General features: G+C 37.3%; 1 protein-coding gene across 1 annotated transcript in view; it reads right to left on the bottom strand.

Moving 5' to 3' along the window:
• The window catches only part of LOC109551861 (uncharacterized), a 197,047-nt gene that overhangs the window by 122,815 nt on the left and 46,963 nt on the right, over positions 1-27,269 (bottom strand). The window contains exons 4-5 of the mRNA XM_073804638.1: positions 27,017-27,065; positions 7,005-7,064 (exon numbers count right to left, since the gene is read on the bottom strand). Of these exons, the coding sequence (XP_073660739.1) occupies positions 27,030-27,065 (36 nt within the window). The 3' untranslated portion in view covers positions 7,005-7,064; positions 27,017-27,029. The remainder of the gene's footprint in view (positions 1-7,004; positions 7,065-27,016; positions 27,066-27,269) is intronic.

Here is a 27,269-nt window from a genome sequence, read left to right on the forward strand (position 1 = left end):
AGTCAATTGACCTCAACATGATAGTACATAGTTCTTACCTGCCTACCGAATGGCCTGAGTCTCATTTTGACCCTGATTCGGGCACCTGCGCTTTTAATGTTTAGTGTAGCTAAGGCTAGAGTTGCTCTTTTGGTTAGAAATAAAGTGGGTGGAGAACAGTTCTAAGCAAATAACAAATGATGGTTAGCCAACTAAGTCTTTAATCCAGTGCTCAATGTGTTCTATTTTTTTAATGCATTAACTATAAGTTCATGTAAATTATTATTCAAACTTTTATTTTAAAAGGTATAGATTCATGGGCAACCATTTTATTACTAAAGATACACAGTAAATCCAAATCGGTGAGTTATAAACAAAGGATGTGAGAATTATGATGCTTTCAAATGCTTAAGTTTGATTACATAACCTATCACAGGCTTTCTAAATAAGCCTTGCACTTTAATGATTTTTTTAGCCTTAGGAATTAAATAGCAGCATTGTTTTTCCTGGTTTCTGTAAATAAATGAAAGACTGTTTAACTTTAGCAAAATGACCCTATTTGAGTTCTGGAGACAAACCTGTATCCACTTCCCAAAAGCAAAATAAAAATCAGTGACATCTAAAATTACCATTTACCCTTGAAGCTATTCTCCATTCATTTTATGTAAAATGGTTGCACGCTAAGAATTGGTCTGTAAGATGAGAACAGCCTGGACTGTTGTTTTTTCTTCCTCATTTCCTTTTTAACCTGAGAATTAGAAGAAAGTGCTGATGATGCTTGCTTAACCCTGCTTTTAGTGCCAGCCTGTGACCAGCTCTCTGTGAAACCATTTCTGACCCTCTGCTTGCAGTGGTGAGCCTGAATTTTTCCCCTTCCTTGCCCATCACTGTCAGTCAATTATAGGATTGAACTGAACCAGAAAATCTGGTACAGTCTGGTAATTAGTACAAAGGGTTTCCAGTCTAGTGTAAAGACGGGGATGCAAGAGCCCCAGCAGTCACAGAAATCGTTTTGATTGGCCATAGACATTGCTTTTTAGTGCTGCTCGGTGACTTCCTAAAGATATTGCCTCCTACCCTATAGGTCTTCTCCTTCAAGTACATTATGGACCTTTTATAAAGTCGTGTGTGTGTGTGTGTGTGTGTGTGTGTGTGTGTGTGTGTGTGTGTGTGTGTGTGTGTGTGTGTGTGTGTGTGTTTCTTTTTTTAGATCCAAATTCTCCCATTTTTAGTCTGTCATTTTTGCCTATCAAACAGACACATTTTGACTTGCCCAACAAAGAACCAAGTTATCAACACTCACAGAAACTGACATTTTTAATTCAGGCTTCATTATGTCTTTGAATTATGACAGTGAAGTACAAAGACATTTTAAGAGTTTTTTCATTATTTTTTTTTAATCCAGCATTGGGATGTTTATCTTTCTTTAGTGTTCATATTTCCTTTTCTACCTTTATTCTCAGTAATATATAATTAGCATTATCAAAACCATCAGCTATTATCCTTTATGACTTTTGACCTTTATTTTTTTAATATGTCTCAAGCTAGAGCACTCTCTAAAATAAGTAAAAACTCAGAGATTTTAATGAAATATTTTAGGGTTATAAAACAATGAAATAATTAAAAACATGAATCTCTTTTAAACATCAACATTACATTATTAGGCAAGTAACATATTATATGATAAAACTACAGTGACAAAATAAATTTCAGAAAAAAATTATTTTGTAAAGCAAACTTGCATTTGATGGTAAGTGCAATTTTATCATCTATATTTCATCACACATTTTTTTAACCACTACTATGGAGTTCCTGGCTTAATATCAATGCCAGTTTTGGGTAAATTATATATTTTTTGCAGAAGCAAACATCCTCTTTGATTATAGATGACAAAAACTCATTAGTCACACATTAAATACAACGAAAGTGTTTGGTAGCTTGTCAAAGTAACAAATTCCTGCCTTCAAAAAATAGATATATGTATATTTAAGGGTAAATTTAATGTCTGACACCCTGTACAAAACTGCAAAAGCAACAGTGCCCAAAATAACAGAAGCAAAAGAAAGAACAAGGTTTTTCATTTCCAAGAATGCTATCCTTAGCACAATCTGCATCATGGTTTTCATTGCATATGTGTTGTGAATCTTCTAAAGGACCATTTATTTACCCACGTCTTAATGGAGCTTTAAATATCTGTTTTATCCTATATACAATCTTAACAAAAGTAGTTATATGTTACTACGTCTGGTCCTGATTTTTACCTGTCTGACTTTGCTATTAAATTTCGAGAAGGTTAATATTGCTTTTGTAACCCCTGTCATGAGTAATATATTTTCCCAGTAAACATGTCATAATTTTAAAGGCTGTTCAAGAAGCAGTATTTCTGTTGAAATAGTTTTGCATTCATTTCTGTATTGTTTTTTAACCATAATATAGTGCATGCTTTGAAAAGAATACACATATTTATGTACTTAACACTTTTTGTTTTTAGCAAAACCTTGCTCATTAAGAACTAAAAGAGTCTTAGAAACTGTATAAATGGGCAACTTCTCAGTGACAATATTTGCATTCAATTTTAATTCACCATCAAGTCTATATCTTGAAATGTATCCATAAAGTGACTGAGGAAAGAGTACATTCTGGTAATATTTTTCTATTTTATTTTTTAACCTAAAATATATGTTGAAATTCAAAAGGTGCTTGCCACATGTGGTATGGCAGTATTCTATATTCTGTAATAGCTGAATGCTGTGTGAGTGTGTATAAAATTACAGGGGTTCACAGGCTTTAATATGGACACAAACATTCTTTTCTACCTCAGTCTTACTTCTAGTGGCAGGAGTAAGACTTGGGAAAAACTCTAAAGATTATCTAGCCTTGTGATTTTCAAACTGTGTTTCCTTGAGCTCTTAGGCTCTTTGGGGATACTTAGGGCCATGGGGGAAGGGAGGCCAAGTGGCCTCTTAGCTCTTGCCTTTATCTGCTGTGTCTATTAGAGTTCCATGTAGGATGGGATAACCATGCTGGAAGGAAAAGGTAAAAAATTACTGATGGAGCCTATCTTATAGATAAGGAAAGCAGGGTTTACTTAATGTGGCACTCTGAGTCAGTGACAATGTCAATTTTGTAACCCAGTCTCTTGTACCTTAGTCTTAAACCCACTCTACTAAACTACAATAAACTTTCCCTACACATTCATAGGTCTTTTTCTATAGTCATCCTAAGCAGTATTACTAAAAACACACACTAAGAGATCCATAGCTCAATGTTCAAAACCAAGATACTTACTGAGGATACAATAACATGTTGTAGCCGAAAATCGAGCCCTTTGTTTGGCAATACCATTAAATTTTTGGTGCATTGTTGTAGCCCTTAGGTAAAATATTGATTCATCTATTATTCAGTAAAGTAATATTTTAGGAGTATTTTTAAACTTTTAATTGTGGTAAAAAAAAAACAGAACATAAAATTCACCATCTTAACTATTTTTAATTGTAAAGTTCACTTCTGTTAACTATATTCACATTTTTGCTTGGAGGCGTTTTGCACAGTGGAAGAAATTAATTAGAACTTAAATTCAAAAGAAAGAGAATTAAAGAAAGTAAAGCTGAATTAAGATGCTACTTTTCTCAAAGTGTGTCTTATGCAATAGTACTACTATAAGATGTGCCAAGTAAAAGAGTAACATGGTCAAATAATCTTTGGAAATGTAGCATGTTACGTCCCTCTCTAGGAAATTTACAGTGAAAATCTGTACCTGAAAAACTCTGAGAAATCACACTGTAAAGATCTCTTTGAATTCTGTATAATATAGAGTATTCTAAACATTTTTCCACAGACTTTCCTCACCTATTCTGCATTTTTTAAAAACCTATTTTTATCCTTCAGAGCCAATGTTTTGTTGAATACATTTTGGGAAATTCTCTAATAGAACTTCTGCAGATTAAAGAAAAAGACCTGTAAGGTAATGTTTATACTATTTTTGTTAACTGGTTTTGTATTTACCAATCCTTTATCCTCATTTTGTTGACAGGATATTAATGGACATCCCATTAATTCAATCACTCAACAAATATTTTAGGCACAGTGCTAAATGCTAGGAGTACAGTAATGAGTAAATCAATCAGAGCCCCTGATCTTACAGAGCTTACAATCCAGGAAAGAAATCACAGCAAGTGGTCTAGTGTCTGAAAAAAAGAAAACAGAAATACAGGAAGCACAAGCAATTGTAGCTATCCCTGGCACTCACAGCTTATCTGGCTACGTTTGTTTTGTGTTCCCTAATTCTAAAATGAGAGAAGAGGGAAAGGAAAAAAAAAAAGCAGAACATCAATCTAGAAGTTTACAATCTGTTCTTTGAATAGAAATATGCCATATTTTCCTGAGGTCTACTTATGCATCAATTAGATCTATGGTAATTCTCTAATAATCCAAAGATGGGCTTCCATTGTTTAGAAAGAAGGAGATGGGAAGAAAAGGAAGGGAAGAAAAGAAAGCAGAGGAAGGAAAGAAGGAAGGCAGAAAGGAAGGGAGGGAGAGAGGGAGGGTGGGAGGAAACAAAGAAAATACAACACAGTGTTTCCTGCTCTTTCTTCCTATTTTAACTCCCCAGCTATATAAGGAGATGTTACCTTCTACATAAGACAATTCTTTTTCAAGTGTAAGCTGAAGACCTTGTTTGTTCAACAGTCTGCATGTCATCATTGTCTTTCTAATACTTCAAAGAGTATCCCTCAATCAGATTCAACTCTTGGTGGTAACTACGGGTCCTACCTCTGTCAGGAAATACTTTCTCTAATTAACTAACCAAGCTTCTCACTCAGACTCTGACCTCTATGCTGGGGAATCCGTGTCTTCATCTGAGCAGAAGATGTCTCCTAAGCAAAGGAAAAGACAAACCCATGGGCATAGCCAGTACATGATTCTCTAGAACTGTCCCATCCCTAGAATACCTACACAAAAATGTTAGACATAGTCCTACCAAAAGATGCTCTTGAAAGGTTCAGAAAGAGCCTTGCCTTCTTATTGGACAGTTCCCTCATGTCCTGTTTTCTTATGTGGAAGTCAATGACTTGAAGGGTAGCTCCTGTATATACTACTTGAAAATAAATACTGTAGGTTACTGGCCTTTGGTCACAGAGATTTAGGAAGAAGGAAAGGTTGCAAAATTTAAAAGGAAAAAAAAAGGCTTACAACTAAGGGAGCAAAAAGGAAGACCTTATGCAAACTGTGGTTTCTTAGCTATATTTGCTGTCATTGATGTGTCACAGGTGATTCTATAAACTGGTTCTGAGCTGAACTCTCCGGGAAATTACTACTTCGTTTTGTTCTTTCCTTCCTGCTCCTCCCAGCCTTTTCTTTGATGGGAATAATGTGAGATAAGATCATTGTCAGAATACTATAAGGAAAGGACTCAGAAAAGAATTTGGGATTTTCAAGTTAAAATTAAGAGCTGTGTTAATCTGGTTTCTTGTTCTAGTTAGCTGGGAATCAATTTTCTAATTCATTCTCCTCTCTGTCATTTGCCTGTTGATAATATGCTAGGCCACTGCAGTACTTGTCCCTTTTTATTCCTTTTAATTAACTTTTTAAAATCAATTATCATTACTTGTATGGATTTCTAGTCTCTCTTCTCATCACATTTGTTTGGCTTATTTTTTATTTACACACCACTACCCACTGCTGTGAATTAACAATAACAAAAAATCTGCACTCTTCCCTTCCACCTCTTGAACTGGAAAAACAGTTAGCTAATAAGAGGCTAAATGAGCCTCAGAGTATAGAGAAGCTGGAATCCTTAAATTATTTAAATTGAAAAATGGCTGGTTTTACAATCAGAAAGACTCAAGTGGACTGTAAGCCCTACTTGATTGTCCCCCCCTTATCTGGATGATCTTGTAATGACAGCTGGAGTTATCTACCATCAGCATCACTGTCCACAAAAGCTTCTACTCTCTCTGCTCAACTCTTCAGCAGCCCTGGGGAGCTGGAGTTGTTTCAGGGGAGAGAGTCCTAGAGGACTGGAAACTTTATTAAAATGCAAAGCTGTCTCTAGTGACAATAAAAGCTCAGTAAACAGTGATGGATCTAAAACCACAGCACCAGAAATGATCTGCAGAATAAAAAACTGAGATTTCATATACTGCCACCAATTGCCTAGGGTCAGTGTAAAATAAAAAACAATGTGAAATAAAGAGTGGTGTAAAATAAAGAGCAAGAGCTGGAAGGAAAGGAAAATATCATGATTCAACGTGAGTAGTGCAACAAATGACATATGTCAGACCAGGCCTTGCAGACTTGTCTCAGGAAGCAGCCCAGTCGGATGTATTGCAGGAAGTCAGGGCAATGTCTGATCAGAAAGATTAGGGAAGTACCCCCAAAACATTCCTGATCTTCTCTCCGTAAGCAACTCATCCTTAGGCTATAACCATGAGTTTTCTGAAACTTTTTGTGGCTAATAGTTTAGTAGTAATAAGATAGCAATAGGAATCCATCACACTTTTTGAACGCCCTTCACTTAATTTGCCATACGACCATGAGGAATCTAATCTTCAACATATATTTTAAGTTACTTGCCCAATTTAATCGACTGTACTGCAAAATAAAACCTTAAATTTATTTGACACTTTGTCTGTTTAACTCAAGGGATGTCCATTTAACTCAAGGGACTCCACGTATATTACTCACTAATAAGTTGAGAAGTTGAAATGAAAATTAAGACACCAAAGTATAATTAAGTCATTTGTTGTAAGCAAGGAAAATTTAAAAACAAGATCCAGGTGATTTCAATTTGGGTATACTAAGCTCTTCATAAATCCCTCTTCCTTTATCGTGCATTCAAATTCCTTACTAGAAAAAAAACGACTCTAAGCACAAAGGTAATAAATAATATTTAAAATAGCTCAGTACTCATAAAAACCAAAGTAGTACGTTCCATCTGATTTGAAAAACTTTCTCAGGAGAGATTTATTAACACTATCATCACCACCATGACAACTACCCACAGCCACTTATTGAGTGCTTACCGTATTTCTCCCTAGCCCTTCTTTCTTCTCCAAGCCTCATCTTCCCTTCTGCTCAGGAACCTTGAAAAGGAAAAAAAAAACCAAAGTGTTGATCTAAATTACCTAACTGGCAATTTCTCTTTTTATGCAACTAGCAGGTTCAGCTAGCAAATGAAAATGTTAAATGAAGCACCCCGTTCCTTCATCTTCAGCGGAAAACATTAAAATTCCTTGTCAGATCACAATTACTCTATCAGGAGAACCCCCGAAGTATATAATACTTTTCTTCTTATTTTTCCTAAAAATATTGTGTTTACATTTGACATGTTTATATACTGATTTTTGTGATGAGAAAAGACTGGCAGAATTACTGAAGATTTTTTTCCATTTTCAGTTCAGAGATACCTTAAGGTGTGAACTTGTACACAACCTTCCTTCTCCAATGTAAAAAATCAAGGTCCTCTCTGTCCCCAAAAAAGAGACTGGGCACCAGAACACAGAGAGGCCCCTTTGTCCAGCTCTCCCCGCCACCCCCATTAATATGCACTGCTGCAAATGAGGCCCAGTGAGGAACTCCTTTGACTTGGGAAGCTGGATTTTGCAAAACCCCAACCTTTGTTCCACAGGGACACACTCATGTCAAATGACAGTCCCCCATAGTAATTGTAACTCCACCATGTTCTCCCATTCAAGACAGGGTATTGGCATGCAAGTGAGTGAAAACGATGCTGTTACAAGGATAACCTTAAGTTTGCTGGAATTAATTCTTAAACCCCAGAACTTATTATTTCACATTTCTTGTAACAGATCTCATGACACACCAGAGTCTCACGACACTGGGGTTGAAAAATATCCGTTTAGCACAACTAGAAGCCAAACGGGCAGAGCTAATAAAGAAGAGATCCTTAGATCCCTGGAGCTAAACTGAGATGCAAGAGAGCACTCCGAACTACCACTGGCTCTTAAGAATCTTTCAGCAAATGACAGGACCACATTCGACTGCTCTACTCCTTCCACCCTGGTACCGTTCACACGAAGTTGGCTCAACAGCCTCAAATTTATGGCGCAGGGCAGGTCAGAGGGTGTTTACATTAAACTCGGTTTTAAATAAGCTTAAGATACCAAAACGTTATTAACACTATAAAATTAATTTTATGCACTGTGACTCAATTTCTTTTTATTAACTGTATTATTGGCATGTGTTAACTTGGACTTTACATTGAAAACAAAATTAATTTTGAAATTTTCAGCGTTTGAAAATGCAGTGGTTTTCTGGAGAGCTTTTAACAGGGCCAATACTGAGACTATACCCCAGACAAGTAAAATCAGAATATCTGAGAATGGGACCAAGGCATCTGCATTTTTTAAAGCTCCATAGGTGATTACAGTGTGTAACCAAGCTTAAGACCCACTGGTCTAAGGAAGGGGAAAGGGCAGGAGAGAGAGCTCAATACAGGGAGATTTGAGAAACTGTGGTCATGCAGTTATAATTGGTGTTATTTAGATTCGTCAACCTGATATTCTAAGAGCTGCCAATGGCACTGGAGATAGGCCTAAGACATTCCCCAACAGCAGTCATTCCCTGTCTTCCTGTGCATCCATCCTCGGAGCCTTATATCCCTGGGAGCCAGGGCAAAAAGGAAGTGGTGACTTCTACATGACTGCAGAATTCTCTTAAAATTGATTCAGTAAAACCTTTCTCTACTTCTCTCTTTAGAGGCAGGTAGAAGTAGAGAGTCCTACACCTACTACAGACTTCCTCAGAATAGACAGATTCAGACCAGAGTGGAAAAAAAAAAATAGGGACTGTCTACTGCAAGCAAGGTGCTAACTTAATCCTTACCACCACCCCATGAGGCAGGTATTAGATGTGCCTCCATTTTACAGGGGAAGACACTGAGAAAAAGCAACATAAGAAGGCTGCTCAAGGTCATACAGCTAGTACGCGTCTAAGGTCATACAGCTAGTATGCGTCTAAGTCTGGACTTCTTACTCTAAGACAGATGGAAAACTGACCAAGGGTCACCCCAGCCATTCATGGACAGCTGTCTGTGTCAAAGGAATCTTTCATTCTTTAGGTAGGGAATCAAATTAGTATGCTAATTGTGTTCTTTGCTACTATGTGTAAGCAAGCATTATACTCACAGACATAGAAAAGAATCTTAGGATTCAGACACCAGTATGGTATATTTGTCCTTTTTTGAAACATCATCACTAGTTCTCATGACCAATTTAAGTCTATTGGAGTTTCTTTGATTAAAAAAAAATGTGTGGAATAGCTAAGAGAACCCAGCATATGCATCTAAACTCAAGCTTACGTGGAAACTTTGAAAACAGGGTATGACTCCTTCCTGTAATATTTCTTTTTTGGATACTGAATTTTTAAAAATTTTTATTGGAGTATAGTTGATTTACAATGTTGTTAGTTCCAGGTGTACAGCAAAGTGAATGAGTTATACGTATACATACATCCACTCTTCTTTAGATACTTTTCCCATATAGGTCATTACAGAGTACTGAGTAAAGTTCCCTGTGCTAAACTGTAGGTCCTTATTAGTTATCTATTTTATATATAGTAGTGTGTCTATGTCAATCCCAATCTCCCAATTTATCTCCCTGCACCCTGGTCTTTTCCCCCTGGTAAATGGACATCCTCTTGAATTCATGGTGGTAGGTAGAAAAGGAAAAAAAAAAAACATTTTGTACGTTCTCCTTGTGAAGTCCTAGAGTGTGAGCTTAATTGGGATTTGGCATCAACCCCAAACAGCTGGAGCCATCTGTTTCCTACTTTGTAAACTTTTTCCCAACCAGAGATTGCTAGCTACCTAAAGAAACCGCCTAAGGTAAAACCTGGCCTCAACCAGTTTGAAGAAAGCAGTTTATCTTTTATTTACCCAAGCATTGCCTTGAGTAAATTGTGTCTATTATGTGCTAGGCACTGTTGCTCTAGCTATTTCATTTTTACACCTTTCCCAACTTACTGGCACTCCTGTTCCTTTTCCCTGTCCCTCCACACCTCCGGGTCAAAGCCTGCTCTTCTATCATATGAAGGTAAAAATGCTTGATAACAGCTAAAAATAGTTATGATTTCCAAGGTGACATGCATTTTAACAGTGATCAAATCCTTTAATGCTAAAAGGGCAATGGTCTTATGATATGAGTACAGGCAGTGGTTCCCTGGAGACTGATGAAGCCTGCTCTGATCTTGCCACTCTGTAGCGGCCTACTGCTTTCCTGAGGTCAGGTCCATGCCCTTCCATGTTTTTATCCCAAATGCTTGGCACACTGACCAGCATGTTTGGCACTCAATAATGAAGGGAGCTCTGGCCTGAGGAAAACAAGTTGCAATAACAAGTTGCTGACACAGACGAATGGAAAGATGCTGGATGAGTTTTGAGCCAAAACACCATGGGGAGAGGCCAGGTGGAGCAATAAGAGGAGATACCCAGTGCCATCATTTGAACTCTCCTAGAAGCCAGTGTCAGTTTTGAGAGATGTCTGGGAGTTCCAGTTAGCTCTAGGATCTACAGATCTGGTTTTACTTAGCAGCTCTGCTGCATTTCAATTTGTTGCATTTTAGATGCAATGGAATTGGGATAACGAGTAACTGAATCATTTTCCAAAAATACGTATTGAGCAACTACTATGAACCAAGAATGATGCAAGGCATTGCAGATACAGCAGCATAAAACCCAGTTTCTGCCCTCATGAAGCTAATATTCTACTTAAAGAGTCTGGTGTGAAAGCATTAATTACATAATTCAGTATTTAATTGGAGTCACAGTAAGTGCTACAAAGGAAAACTGCAGAGTGCTAAGAAAGCATGTAACAGAGAGACCTGACCTAATACAGAAGGTGAGGCAAAGCTTCTCAGAAAAGTCATTTAAGCTGATTCCTGAAAGATGAGTATGAATTAGGGAGGCAGAGAATTCATAAAAGGAGTGGACATTTCTAATAAACACCTTTACCATGTGATACACTAGAGCTAATCCTGAGAATTATCTTGACTTCTTTTCTTGATCTTGTTCATGCAGAAAATGTTTGGAGGTCTTTGCAACAAGCTAGCCTATTTAAGGCTCTGAATTCGGACAAAAGGAAACACTGGCACAGAGAAAGAAGTTTCCATAGATGTCAACAACTTGCTGAGGCACACACAAGGATACTGTGATCCCATCCATTACTGCTTTTCTGTGCTCTCACCTAGGTCATTAGCATGAACATTTGACATACCCCATCAGTACACTCTAGGCCAGCAGCTTTCAAATACTGAAATGGCCACAGAATACACTTTCTATATGGCTCTGTCCAAAAACCTTGGGCAAAAGAAAAGGAGTTGGGAAAAAAGAAATGAGTCAAGGCCCTGAAAACCTCAGAGAGAGTCTGATCTGTGTAAGGGATACTTTACCATCCCACCCACCTTCTTTGAAGATGGAGCCAATTCTTTGTAAGTTTGCAAAAAGGCATTCCCAAGCTCATCATGCTATTTTATACATCACCCATCCTTGGCCCCCTTCTTCAGCTAATTAAATTCTTGTTCCTAAAAACTCACTTCTGGCATTTTATCCTCTTACCCCCCTGTCCCAATCTAATTTAGATATCCCTTTTTTGTACTTTCATAGAATGCTGCACTTTAATACCTCATCACAGTTATATTATAATAATTGATTTACTTATCTGACTCATCTGCTTCTTGTGGGAGGAAGTTCCTTAAGGGCAAGGCTCATGTTTTAATCATTTTTGTATCCCTAGTTCCTAGCAGAGTACTACTTTAAAAATCCACTGAATGAATTAATGTTCATGCATGATACTTTTTTTTTCTTAGCCTCTAAAGAGACATGGACACTTAGATTTTACATGTCTAGTAAGCAAGTCTGCTTTTGTACATAGGAAACTTTTGACCCACGCCAGCCTGAAATTCTTCTCCATTTATAGGTAAGCCTGCTGAATTGCCTTAACTAGGCTTTTGCTCTATCGTCTTCCTTTGAAAACATCTTAAGAACTAAATAGACCCGTATACATGGTCCTACTGACCAATATATCAGTCAAGAACACGATTAGTTTTGATGTTCAGTGCTGAATAAGGTTCAGTCATATGCATAAGTCTGATCTTTTAGACAGTGCATTTTAAATAACTTCCATGTTTCATATTCTAAGCTAGAAGCAAGGAAAGAATAAACTATGCCTAGCAAGATATTTATCAAGTAGTAAGTACTTAAATATTTATTTAATGAGAAAAGGAAAGGATACATTAATAAAGGAATAATTGGATGCAGGTATAAATATAGCATAATCCACAGGAATCGTCAAGCCATAAATTAGAATAAGGGATTTATCATTGGCAAAAATGACTAAGCCAACAAACATAAAAAATAAAAGCTATTGTAAAGCCCCATTTTCCAATAAAACAGAATCAAAACATCATTCAAATAGTGAAAGAGTGTGTTTAAAAAAAATACTGGGACTTCCCTGGAGGTCCAGTGGTTAAGACTCTGCACTCCCAAGGCAGGGGGCACAGGTTCGATGCCTGGTCGGAGAATTAGGGTACGCACATTGCACCGTGCAGCCAAAATTAAAAAATTTTTAAAAACATACTAACCTGGAGGAGATAAAATTTGATATTTGAAGAGAACGTATTATAAACTCTAAAGAAATCCCCATACAACCCAATCTTTCTTCTCACACCCATCCTCCCCCACCCCAGCACACACAATCACCACCCTCATATATAAGCCTCATGCTTGTCTTGTCTACTTGCTCTTCCTGAAATAACCTTGATTTGAAAAAGAGGAAGTTAGAGATGATAGAGGGATAAAAGAAAGTTCCCTCCAGCTAAAATTCTCCTTCCTTCTCTGCCTGTTATTCTTCAAGATCTGCATAATTGCCACCTCTTCTAATGAAAACCTTTTTTGATCTGCTATAGCCCCCCGGCTAATTGCCCCCTTCATCACCACTATCACTACAACTTACCTCTTCCCCTCTTTTGCACTTATTTCACTATCTTTTATTATAGCTCCCTATATCTGTCCTTTCTCTAGGATAGGAGCTTTCAAAGAGGAGTTGGGTCTCATTTCCTGTTTTTTTTTTAATTTTATCTTATTTATTTTTTATACAACAGGTTCTTAATTAGTTATCTATTTTATACATATTAGTGTATATATGTCCATCCCAATCTCCCAATTCATCCCACCACCACCCCCCCGCCACTTCCCCCTCTTGGTGTCCATATGTTTGTCCTCTACATCTGTGTCTCTATTTCTGCCTTGCAAACCAGTTCATCTGTACCATTTTTCTAGAGTCCACATATATGCATTAATGTACGATATTTGTTTTTCTCTTTCTGACTTACTTTACTGTGTATGACAGTCTCTAGGTCCATCCACGTCCCTACAAATGACCCAATTTCGTTCTTTTTTATGGCTGAGTAATATTCCATTGTATATATGTACCACTTCCTCTTTATCCATTCATCTGTTGATGGACATGTAGGTTGCTTCCATGACCTGGCTATTGTAAATAGTGCTGCAATGAACATTGGGATGCATGTGTCTTTTTGAATTATGGTTTTCTCTGGGTATATGCCCAGTAGTGGGATTGCTGGGTCATATGGTAATTCTATTTTTAGTTTTTTAAGGAACCTCCATACTGTTCTCCATAGTGGCTGCACCAATTTACATTCCCACCAACAGTGCAAGAGGGTTCCCTTTTCTCCACACCGTCTCCAGCATTTGTTGTTTGTAGAAGTTCTGATGATGCCCATTCTGACTGGTGTGAGGTGATACCTCATTGCAGTTTTGATTTGCATTTCTCTAATAATTAGTGATGTTGAGCAGCTTTTCGTGTGCTTCTTGGCCATCCGTGGGTCTTCTTTAGAGAGATATCTATTTAGGTCTTCTGTCTATTTTTTGATTCGGTTGTTTGTTTTTTTAATATTGAGCTGCACGAGCTGTTTATATATTTTGGAGATTAATCCTTTGTCAGTTGCTTCATTTATGAATATTTTCTCCCATTCTGAGGGTTGTCTCTTCGTCTTGTTTGTAGTTTCCTTTGCTGTGCAAAAGCTTTTAAGTTTCATTAGGTCCCATTTGTTTATTTTTGTTTCTATTTCCATTACTCTAGGAGGTGGGTCAAAAAGGATCTTGCTATGATTTATGTCAGAGTGTTCTTCCTATGTTTTCCTCTAAGAGTTTAATAGTGTCCTGTCTTACATTTAGGTCTTTAATCCATTTTGAGTTTATTTTTGTGTATGGTGTTAGGGAGTGTTCTAATTTCATTCTTTTACATGTAGCTGTCCAGTTTTCCCAGCGCAACTTATTGAAGAGACTGCCTTTCCTCCATTGTATATCCTTGCCTCCTTTGTCATAGATTAGTTGACCATAGATGCGTGGGTTTATCTCTGGGCTTTCTATCCCGTACGATTGGTCTATATTTCTGTTTCTGTGTCAGTACCATATTGTCTTGATTACTGTACCTTTGTAGTATAGTCCAAAGTCAGGGAGTCTGATTCCTCCACCTCCGTTTTCTTCCCTCAAACTGCTTCGGCTATTTGGGGTCTTTCGTGTCTCCATACAAATTTTAAGATTTTTTTGTTCTAGTTCTGTAAAAAATGCCGTTGGTAATTTGATAGGGATTGCCTTGAATCTGTAGATTGCTTTGGGTAGTATACATTTTCACAATGTTGATTCTTCCAATCCAAGAACATGGTATATCTCTCCATCTGTTTGTGTCATCTTTAATTTCTTTCATCAGTGTCTTATAGTTTTCTGAGTGCAGGTCTTTTACCTCCTTGGGTAGGTTATTCCTAGGTATTTTATTCTTTCTGTTGCAATTGTGAATGGGACTGTTTCCTTAATTTCTCTTTCTGATCTTTTGTTGTTAATGTATAGGAATGCAAGAGATTTCTGTACATTAATTTTGTATCCTGCCACTTTACCAAATTCATTGATTAGCTCTAGCAGTTTTCTGGTGGCATCTTTAGGATTCTCTCTATGTATAGTATCATGTCATCTGCAAAGAGTGAAAGCTTTACTTCTTTTCCACTTTGTATTCCTTTTATTTCTTTTTCTTCTCTGACTGACGTGGCTAGGACTTCCAAAACTATGTTGAATAATAGTGGTGAGAGTGAACATCCTTGTCTTATTCCTGATCTTAGAGGAAATGCTTTCAGTTTTTCACCATTGAGAATGATGTTTGCTGTGGGTTTGTCGTATATGGCTTTTATTATGTTGAGGTAGGTTCCCTCTATGCCCACTTTCTGGAAAGTTTTTATCATAAATCGGTGTTGAATTTTGTCAAAAGCTTTTTCTGCATCTATTGAGATGATCATATGGTTTTTATTCTTCAATTTGTTAATACGGTGTATCACACTGATTGATTTGTGTATATTGAAGAACCTTTGCATCCCTGGGATAAATCCCACTTGATCATGGTGTATGACCCTTTTAACGTGTTGTTGGATTCTGTTTGCTAATATTTTGTTGAGGATTTTTGCATCTATATTCATCAGTGATATCAGTCTGTAATTTTCTTTTTTTGTAGTATCTTTGTCTGGTTTTGGTATCAGGGTGATGGTGGCCTCATAGAATGAGTTTGGGAGTGTTCCTTCCTCCGCAATTTTTTGGAAGAGTTTGAGAAGGATGGGTGTTAGCTCTTCTCTAAATGTTTGATAGAAATTTCTTCAAATATTTTCTCAGGTCCTTTCTCTCTCTCTTCTCCTTCTGGGACCCCTATAATGCGAATGTTGTTGCATTTAATGTTGTCCCAGAGGTCTCTTAGGCTGTCTTCATTTCTTTTCATTCTTTTTTCTTTATTCTGTTCCACGGCAGTGAATTCCACCATTCTGTCTTCCAGGTCACTTATACGTTCTTCTGCCTCAGTTATTCTGCTATTGATTCCTTCTAGAGTATTTTTCATTTAAGTTATTGTATTGTTCATCTCTGTTTGTTTGTTCTTTAATTCTTCTAGGTCTTTGTTAAACATTTCTTGCATCTTCTCGATCTTTGCCTCCATTCTTTTTCCAAGGTCCTGGATCATCTTCATTATCATTATTCTGAATTCTTTTTCTCGAAGGTTGCCTATCTCCACTTCATTTAATTGTTTTTCTCGGGTTTTATCTTGTTCCTTCATCTGGTACATAGTCCTCTGCCTTTTCTTTTTGTCTGTCTTTCTGTGAATGTGGTTTTCATTCCACAGGCTGCAGAACTGTAGTTCTTCTTGCTTCTGCTGTCTGCCCTCTGGTGGATGAGGCTATCTAAGAGGCTTGTGCAAGCTTCCTGATGGGAGGGACTGGTAGTGGGTAGAGCTCTGGTGGGCAGAGCTCAGTAAAACCTTAATCCACTTGTCTGCTGATGGGTGGGGCTGGGTTCCCTCCCTGTTGGTTGTTTGGCCTGAGGCAACCCAACACTGGAGCCTACCCAGGCACTTTGGTGGGGCTAATGGTGGACTCTGGGAGGGCTCACACCAAGGAGTACTTCCCAGAACTGCTGTTACTAGTGTCCTTGTCCCCACAGTGAGCCACAGCCACCCCCCGCCTCTGCAGGAGACCCTCCAACACTAGCAGGTAGGTCTGGTTCAGTCTGCTATGGGGTCACTGCTCCTTCCCCTGCGTCCCGATGTGCACACTACTTTGTGTGTGCCCTCCAAGAGTGGAGTCTCTGTTTCCCCCAGTCCTGCCGAAGTCCTAAAATCAAATCCTGCTAATCTTCAAAGTCTGATTCTCTAGGAATTCCTCCTTCCATTGCCAGACCCCCAGGTTGGGAAGCCTGACATGGAGTTCAGAACCTTCACTCCAGTGGGTGGACTTCTGTGGTATAAGTGTTCTCCAGTTTGTGAGTCACCCACCCAGCGGTTATGGGATTTGATTTTATTGTATTGCGCCCCTCCTACCATCTCATTGTGGCTTCTCCTTTTTCTTTGGATGTGGGGTATCTTTTCTGGTGAGTTCCAGTGTCTTCCTGTCGATGATTGTTCAGCAGTTAGTTGTGATTCCGGTGCTCTCACAAGAGGGAGTGAGCACACATCCTTCTACTCTGCCGTCTTGAACCAGTCTCCTCATTTACTTTTATATTTATTCCATTCTCCCTCTCTTCCTTCTTCATTCCTAATCCAGAACCTGGCAAAAAGTAGGAACTCAGAAAATGTTTGTTGCATGGAAGGGAAGAATAAAAGAAAAAAAGGAAGTTTATTTCTGATGAAAAAAGCCATTTGTCTTCTTTCTTCAAAATATTTTGTCTTTTCAAATTCAAGGGCAGCCTTTTTTTCCCTAGGTGTTAGGGTGTGTGCCCTCAAACACCTTACTTTGGCAAAGAGCCCAAATTCCATTTCCAACCAGCTGAGTTATTTTCAGTTTCTATGTGGTTCATTCATGCTTTTCCCCTTCATTGACACATTAACACTCCATGGCGAGTGGGTCCTGTTCAGCTGACAGCCCCTCTCAGCCCCACGCCTCTAAGCTGTACTCACTTCACTAGTTCCCAACTGCCTGCCTCTTGGGGAGCTCTCTGTCATCAGCGTCATCTAGCTGGCAGAGGAGTTGTTTGTTTGCTGTTGTCATACCTAAGTTTGATAATTAACAACATGAAGCAAACTCAGAGAATGAGAGACCTCTGCTAGAAGCTATCTTCTCTTGTATGTTCTTTTCAAAAGCACCTGGCTTGTTTTAAGAAAATGAGAGAAATACAGATAATGAAAGAACTGGACAGATCTAATATCTGCTTAATTTGGTATCTTGTTAAAATCTCTCATGTTTATTCTTCTCAAATACCTACACTCTTTCCCTCCGTGCCCTCTGTAATAGTGAGTCTCGATGAGTTTCAAGCTTGATCTTGTTTTGTAGGTAATGAATTTATACCTTAACCTCACAAACAGCACTAATCCATGAGCAAATTTAGTAATTAAAAATCTAGCATCTCTAAAGCATGGCGTACAAAGGTTTTGTTTATTGGCTTCCAAAAGGAAATCACACATACACACACAACTATTTGTTCCAAGGTTAGCATTTCAGGATTGACTTTTGTGCCTTAGGCCCTTAGTAGGTGCTCAATAACTCCCCACGGACACACTGATTTGTTTTAGTAGCTCCCTGTTATTTCCAAAAAGACAGCATTTTCCAGAATTTTCTGGTCAACAAATGAAATGTACGTTGTTTTTTTTTAAAGCTGTGGAAATAGGATAATTCATATTGCGAGGTTATTTATTACCAGCCAGACCCTCATCTTGCTCTGCAGGGCTCTGATAATCACCTATTTCAGAAGCCATTAGCCTTCTGTGTGTTGTAAAGCACTCTTCACTATAATGTGTCTATGCCTTTGTATTCTAGGGGGAGGAATGGTGTGTACTGAAGTAACAGACCTCTGTTGACCAAGTAAGAAAGTCTTTGATGCACAAATAGTTCATTAAACTGCTTTTATTTGATACTGTTGAAATTAAACAGTGTGTGGAATCCCTGCCCAGGTATGGGAACATATAAAACCTTTGAGGATATGTACATTAATTCAAATGCTTAATGTTACTGAAACAGAGACTTATAAGAAAAATGCACATTGAAAGAATGTAACAATCAAAGCTTAGGCACTTATAGGAGGACAGCAGGAGCTGGATTTAACTTATTGATTTTAGAACCACTGTTTTATGAAAAGGAGGCAAAATATTGCTTTTACTGTTTTCAGATAATAATGACTGTTGTTGCAAATTATGAAATTTAATTAGCTATATAAATGCCAGAGGAACAAATAGTGTGCTATTGTCTTGATATCTTTCCAGAAATTAGTCTTTTAAATAAATTTGCCATATTAATCATCTAAAAATATTTTTGATCACTGAATTAATAGTTTGCAGACTGTTTTCAGGTACTCATTGCCATAGGTGATTGCTTCTTAATTACTACATGGGTTCTTTCTATTCACTCATATTAATTCATGTTTTCTGGCACAGTCCCAAAAGGCAGCCTTGCCCTATATCTTCTAATTACTTCTATAATTGAATTTGCCCACTTTTTCTAACCTATTTTTTAAACTGACTGTGTTTGTTCATGGTTTATTGTGTCTTTTTTGTGTCAGTTCTCTGCAAGCAGAATGTACATTGATTCTTTCCTCGTTTCTCATTAATTTTCAAGAGCTTTGCTGCATGTCTGTTTTTTCAGTCTGTCAGACCTATTGCTGAACCAAAAAAATAAAAAGACTCTTATTATTAAAGGTTAGGTAAAATAGACTGAAGTTAATTAATTCATTAGTAACTCTGAGCCAATTACTGAAGGCTTCTCTTATTTATATACTTGTTAACAAGACAGAAATGAGAAAGGCCAATTACAGGCACATGTCCTTCAGAAGTTCAGCAAGCCCAGAGCTTATGCATTTATTAACACTCCTCCAAAAAAAATTCAGCTCATCTATCAGATATGTGAAACTACATTAAAAAAATTGTTGACTAACATTCTATTCCATTCTGTTGATAAATTCTAAAGGGTTTTCCCCCATCCAGATATCTTTAATATGTCTAATATTACTAAATTCTTCTAAAATTATCTCAAAGAGCATTACTTAGCCTTAGAGCAATTACAAAAACAGAAAAAAAAATTATTCTCTGGTTTTCAGTATTTTCTTCTTTCTAAGCTTTTAATTCCTGAATTGGGATACTTGATTAGCAGATTTTATATACTAGAACCCTTTAAATATATTCCACTTGATTTTTATTGAATATGCCAAAACTTTACAACATGTAGAAAGGCAGGTTTTCCCATATTTTTCCTGGTGACCAATATAAAAAATTGTAACTGCTTCATCCGTACAAACTACCTGCACAGTACATACTATAACCATTACTTCCCCTTCCCTGCCTCAGAAATATTTTAATTTAACTGGGGTTGGGAGGAAAGGGGGTTGGTGACTGATTAGTTTTTTATACATCTGTATTCTCTTTATAGGTTTGTGTCAGCATGGGACCAACAAATCAACAGAATGAATTGACACTAATGTCTCAATAAACTGACTGGTTGTTTGGCTGAATTAAAACTAATTTTAGTTATGTTTTTTCTTTTTCTTTTTTTTTTAACTTTTTAAATATTGTATAGATATGGGTTTCCACAGTCAAGTGATGCCAAAATAATGTCAGGGTTTCTGCTGCCTTAGTTTTTCCTCAGTTCCAAATATATTAAAATTTAATCGACTGTTTTATAGCATGATAATAACAATCACAGCATTAGAAAATAAGAAAGAATCTCAGCAGATGATTAGTTCATGTCCTTGATTCTTGGAAGACCAAAGAATAAAACTTAAAAATATGTAGTGTGCCTTATTCAGGAAGCCTTTCTTAATACTTTCTACATCGGAAGTTAATACTTCCTTGGCCTCCAAATTTTCATACCCTCTTATTTATAACCATTTTATGGACCTTTTCACTTTTTACCCTGCATTATAATAACTTGTATCTTTTTCTCTTTGAATTATTACTTAATTGAGAAAGTAACTACATATTACGCACTTTGTAGCCCCAGCACTTAGCACAATGCCTGGGAAATAGTAGGCCCTCAAGAAATATATGTCAAAAGCATTAGGAATAAGGAGTCCATAATCTCCTTTTAATGTGTTCACTGTCAAACCTCCCTCACTGTCTGGGCTAACTAAAGAGTCTCTTGCTTGAAATCAGTTAATGTGTCTTAATTTTATGTGGTAACTACAGTAAATGGGTAACAAATGTTGCATTATTAATTCAGAATGTAGATTTCTCTGCTCAAGATTAAAAATCTATACTACTTTTTCCTCAAATGAACTGTTTCTCGTTCCTTTAATTACTACATGACTAATTTATGTATGACTTTACCAGCCTCCAGTTTGTGACTTTGGGCCAAGACCACACAGGCCCTTGTTACCACTTCCCAATTCCATGTGCAGTGACGTCTCGGTATATTCATCAACACCTGTGTGGAACAGAAATTAGATTTCCCAGACTCCTTTACCTTTTACCCATCAGTTCTTCAAACCCCTGCTGCAGTGACTGGTTTTCCTTCTTTTTTTTTTTTTAATATTGTCCCTGCCTTTCTTTCTTTTCACCCTTCCTTCCTTCCTTCCTTTCTCTTTCCTCTCTGTCTCCTCCCCTTTCTCTTTCTTCCCCCTCCCTCCCTCCCTCCTTTTTTCTTTCTTTCTGCTTTTTTGAAATAAGGTACCTCATAGCTATATCTCCTAATAACAGCACTTCATATGTTTATAATGATTTTCCAGTGTATGAGCTCTTTTCACAAACATCAACTTATTTGATTTTTTCAGGCTAAATATTATGCAGATGATGAAACTAAAATTCAGAGAAGTTAAGTGACTTGCCCAAGGCCACACAGCTAGTTACAATTTCAATTTTTAAATTCCTGATTTGTTTGCCAGAGAGAACAAAATCCAGAAGGCCCCCTTTTCTTATGTAGTTCTTAACTCTTATGTGAGGAAACTACCTAACAATTGGATTTGCAGCCAACTAAATGATTTTTCCAGGAATTATATAGGTCATTGTAAGGAAAAGAAATGTGGCCTAGTAGTTTGATGTGCATATATCATGTGAAAATGCATATTTTGATTCAGTAGGTCTGCATTTCTAATGAGCTCTCAGGTGGCCTGGGGGCTGAAGCTGCGGTCCACGGACCTCACTTGCAGTAGTTAGGCCTAGCGGATAGAGTGAGGCTCTGGAGTTGGGGGGACTTGACTCAAGTCCCGGCTCTTCTGTTTACTGTGACTTTGGGCAAGCTACTTAGCCCCTATGAGCCTCAGTTTCTTCATCCTTAAAATGAGGATAGTAATATGTATCTTACTGAAAGCCAAGGGAATTGACTTGCAACGAACTGGCCTTCTTCCTCTCCATACTACTGCCTGATCAATCTTCCTAAGGTCTCCCTCCACTCAGAAACTTTCCAGTGAGCCTCACTGCCTGGTGAATCATGTACAGACTCCTCCCTTTGAGCCTCAAACCTTCAATGGTACAGCCAAAGTCACCTTTCTAACTTGATCTCTCCTTACTTCCTACTCACACCTTATATGTAACCAACATATTAGATTTCCTATTTCTTCTTCTTGATTCAGCTTTGTTCCACCCAGTCTTCATCATATCTATTTCATTCTTCCTTTAAGTCCCTTTTCCCATCCAGGTTCTTAATGGGAGTGTTTTCCTGCTCTCTATCTCCTCTCATTCCTAACTGCCACAAATATCTAGATATGTCTCTCTGGATTTGAATTCTCATAACACTGTTTATATCTATGGATGGTTTCTTTTGTATTCTTTCTTATGTTTTAGTTATTTCTACAATGATCCCATATCCTATTAGACTCTAAGTTCCTGGAGGATGGGGATCAGGTATTGTTCAGATATCACAGTAGTAAGACCATAACTTTGGGGCACACAGACCTGGGTACATACCTCAGCTCTACCATTTACCAGAACAAGTCTCCTAACCTATCTCAGCTCCAGTTTTCTCATCTTTAAAGTAGGGGCCAATAATACCTAACTTGCAGAGTTACTGGGAAGAAATGTTGTACATATAAAATACCTCACACAGTATCCAGCACATAGTAAGAGCTCATGTGAGTGAAACTGAATAGATTAGAACTGAGCATGTAATCCCAACAGAACACAGACATGTATTCTAGTGTATGAACAACTGAACCCAAGCCCAGGCTTCCAATTTATGTGAACATTTTAACATTTTCTTTTCTGGCTATGTTTATATCAGTGTTAAGTCTTATTAGAATATTCCATATTCAGCCCTCTTCAAATCAAAGTACACTTGTTGATCTAGCTCCCAGTGAGTATAAAGTGATAATGGAAAGGTAACACAGTATGGTTTAAAAAAAAATCATATGGTTTATAGTTAAACCTGGATTTGAATCCAAACTGCCACTCTCTTGCAATTTCCTAATCTCTCCAAACTATAACAATCTCAGAAGTTGGATTTAGGATGTTTTCACTTTCTTCCTTGTATTTGTCTATATTTTGGGGATTTTTTAAAATAAAGAGCATATTATTTCTGTAGCCTAGAAACAATAATAATACTATCATGAGTGACAGCAATAACTTTCAATGCTCCAAGTCTCCACTTTTGTAAACTGAATTTATATTTTTATATATGTGTGTGTGTATATATATATATTTTTTTTCTTTATTTGTTTGTTTGACTGTTCAGGGCCCTTGTGGATTTAAATGTTTTGCTTATTTCAGTAATTGCTAAGGAGCAGTATATTCTTTTTATATTCTTATCAACTAATTTTAAAAACAACTAAATAGGGACTTCCCTGTGGCCCAGTGGGTAGGACTCTGTGCTCCCAGCGCAGGGGGCCCATGTTTAATTTCTGGTCAGGGAACTAGATCCCGCCTTCATGCCACAACTAAGAGTCCGCATGCCACAACTAAAAGATCCCATGTGCTACAACTAAGACCCAGTGCAGCCTACATAAATAGATAAACAAAAAAATATTTTTCAAAAACAACTAAATATATCAATAAACTGTATCACCATTCAGTTTAAGATGGGGGACAAATAGTCTTTTTATAACTAAAAATTAAATTTTGTCAATGTAACCAAATTTCACTCAATGCCTGGACACAGCGTGAGAGATAGAACCAAGTTCTATCTAAATTTAAGGCAGTCAAAGTCAAAGTCACGGCCATAGTCAGTATGTTGTTTTGTTAATGTGGGTAAAGAGGACTTAAAAAAAAAAAAGAATATGGGGCAAACCTTGTTTTAATCAGGGAGTATATGGAAAGAAAATTAAATGCCTATATTAAAACCTATTCTTTCAGACTACAAATAACATTTTCCTTCAGCCTCAAGAGACAATCGTAAAACAATGGCTCATAGTGCTTTTAGAACAGGAACTGAAGTTATATACTGTACATGTATTGTCCTATATAGGAGGAAGGCAATGTTTAAAGCTGCTGTCGCCTCCTGGAAAAAAAAAGAATGGAAAAAAAAAACTGGGATTCTCAGTCAAGTATGTATGCGTTTTCTGTTTTTCTGTCTTGTGGGTCTTTATTGTTAAAAATATTTTTATGAAATTGCTCTGTGCTTCAAGCTTCGTGTGGTCTTGTTTGCTTGTTCTCAAAGCTCAAACCATGACATAGTTATGAAACATCTTGAGTTATTAAAAGTAGAGAAATTGTACTTTGTTTGTGAACTGAACAGCAGACCAAGCAATGTCTTCGGAAAGAAAGATCTGATTTTGTATAAAAAAAATGTTCTTTTTCATTATAAGCTAAAATGATGATTCCAGGACAAGAGACAGAAATTATCACTTGAAAGCTGTAATGCTGACGCTGTCTACATAGCTGTAAATGAAGTAGAGATTGGTTTCTATTTCTTGGCCTATTTGGCCTTAATGAGTGATCAGATCTTGAAAAGTCACCTTGAGATTTAAGTTACCAGTCTGCAGCATACTGATGATCAACTTAATAACAAAGAGATATTTAATTTCACTTCCTGAGGCATAAACACAAAGTGAGACACATGCCATCAAATGGTTAAGAGCATGGGCTTCAATTTAGACCCACATGAATGTGAGCCCTGGGTCTACCCCTGGCTAACCATATGTGATCTTTGGCAACATAACCTCATGAAGTCTGTTTCCTCATCTGTAATGTGGGGATTCATATCATATTTCATCAGAGTTAAGATGCATATTCTTTCACATTTTAACATCTCTGATATCAGAATACATCTTAGAATAGATGATCTGTCTTGGTTTAAAGCTTTTTTTTCTTACTAGTACATAAATTGTGGAATTTACAATCTATGACATTTGAGATTCAATTAAGTAATATATACTTCATAGAGTTGTTCTGAGATATAAATAATGATATAAAACCTAGAACCTGGCCCACAGAAGACTCTCAATAAATAATACCCATTAATGTTGTACAGTATGATTTTTCATAATCTCTGGCATTTTCCTGTCCTTTAGTCGTAATTTTTGTTTGCCAAAACTGGAAGTTAGTTTCTTTGCAAAATCCTAGTGTTGGAATAGTCTGCCTACTGAATTGTTCATCAAATTTCCTCTAATTTCTCTGGCAGCAAGATATTGACCCTAAGGGTATATAAATCTGAAACATGATCAAAATAAAGGTTTGTGAAAGTCCACACTGATTTGTCAGATTAAGTTGTCTGCAGACAAAAAGAGGAATAAAGAGTGAGCACACTTCACCAGCTCCTGGCCCGTGGCTAGCACTACAGCAGTGTTGTAGAGAGGCAGCAGAATGCACAGAATGGTTAAAGAGCATAGATTCTGAGCTAAACTGGCTGAGTTCAAATCTTGGCTCTTCAGTTTACAAGCTGTGTAACATTGGACAAGTTACTTAACCTCTCTGTGGCCTCCATTTCCTCCTAGGGTTGTTGTGAAAATGAAATGAGAGCTGTCTATAGAGAATGCTTTGTAAATTTGCTATTATTGAAAATACACCCTTCTTGTGTTTAAGTTCCTTAAAAAGGTCTCAGTTTTCTGATACTAAAGGAGAATATTCTAATCAATTTACTTTTCAAGACGGTAACTGTTATAATTCTATTAGAGGCTTATATATAAATATATGTTTATATGTGATATAAAACATATAACACACAAACAGTGCCTTTGAGGTATTTGTAATCATATGACCCAAATGATAAAACTAGTCTACCTATCAGCAAACACATGATTGGAAAAAAAAAATCAAATAAGTCTGAGGTTGCTTCCAACAGCCTCTGGGGTGTCCGTACAATATCTTGTTATGGCTTAAAATTCAGTATACTATAGGTCAACCTGTACCCGTTATGATTAAGAATTTTAAAATGGATGGCCTGCTTCTAACATTTGTTCACTTGTAACCTATATTATTCTAATTTTTTATAGTTGTGAACATGACTGTTGTGCCTAGAACAACTATGGCCATCAAACAAGTATCTCTAAGCACTGAGATTGGGCGTGGCTTTTAACTTTTTGATCACAACTTTAAATATAGAGAATAAACTCTGAAATGAAATAAAGCTTACCAATAGTTAGTCATTATTTTTTGAGTGGTAATTATGTGGTAATTCACTTGAATAATTGTAATCAGTATTATTTTTTCATAACCAAAGCACATTTTTAGCTTTTCTCTCTCTCTCTGTTCAAATTTTGTTCACTCTCTAATGTCTGTCATTAGTGTCAATATCAAGAGACTACAGCACAGTGTGTTAGAATTTTGGTGTCCCAACAACTTGGCTCCAAAACCCAGTCTGTCACTCAATTAACCCCCAAAATCTTTGATAAGATTCGTTCTTGCTCATGTCATAGGTCTGATAAGGGCTGGGTGGCCTTCCTTTATCCTGTAGCTCTGCTATCTAATGCATGCTTCCCACAGTCATCTTTGTAAGGAAAGCAGAACGTGGAGGGAACCAGTCCTGGAAATGACTTATGTCATCTCCATCCAATTCCATTAGCTAAAACACAGTCACACGACTCGAACCGAATTACAAGGGAGGCTGGTAAATACCAACTTCCTACTTGCCCAGTTAGAAATAATAGTGCGGTGAATACACAGCATTTTCTCTGCCACAGCACTTGCTAACTGTATTACTTTAAGCAAGTTACTTAACTTCCCAGAGCCTCAGTTTTCTCATTTGCAAAGTGGTGGTAATAATACCTATCTTGCAAAGCTGCTATGATGAATGAGGAAAGGAGTGTATAGCATGTGGCATATGATAAGTACTCCATAAAACTGTTATGTTTTATTACTAATAATCAATAGTTTCTCCCTAAAACACATACATGCATAGAACCCAAGCCATTGGCACCCAAGTTCTTTGGTCCTCACTGGTTTAGCTCTCTACTGATCATCTAGCTCCTGCCAAGCTTGCTGGGAGTGCAGGACTCAACGCAGCTGAGACTCTTGGCCACGGGACTGATGTCAGTTATAAGGGTCATACTACAGGAACTGGGGTAAGGAGAAACCAAAGCCAGAGCAGTACACTGAAAATGGGCTCTATGTTCTCCAGGAATCTTGGAGGGGGAGACTGACAGGATGAATTAAAGGGGTGGAGGACAGAGGGGAGAACTCACCAGTTGTGTCAACTTATGCTCGACTGGACCGCAAGTCCCAAGATGGCAGCTGCAAGAAAGGGGAAAAAATGAACACATACTGAGTACTTACAATGTAGCAGCCATCATGCTGGGGCTTTCACACGAGAGACCTCATTTAATTCTCACAAAGATCCTTAGGTAACAAACATTAACCCCTGTTTCCAGTATGGTCAAAATAACTCACCCAAATTTACATAGCTAGGAAGTGACATAGCTGGGACTGGGTCTTCAA

Source organism: Tursiops truncatus, chromosome 4, assembly GCF_011762595.2.
Source record: "Tursiops truncatus isolate mTurTru1 chromosome 4, mTurTru1.mat.Y, whole genome shotgun sequence".
In the NCBI taxonomy this organism is placed as follows: Eukaryota; Metazoa; Chordata; class Mammalia; order Artiodactyla; family Delphinidae; genus Tursiops; species Tursiops truncatus.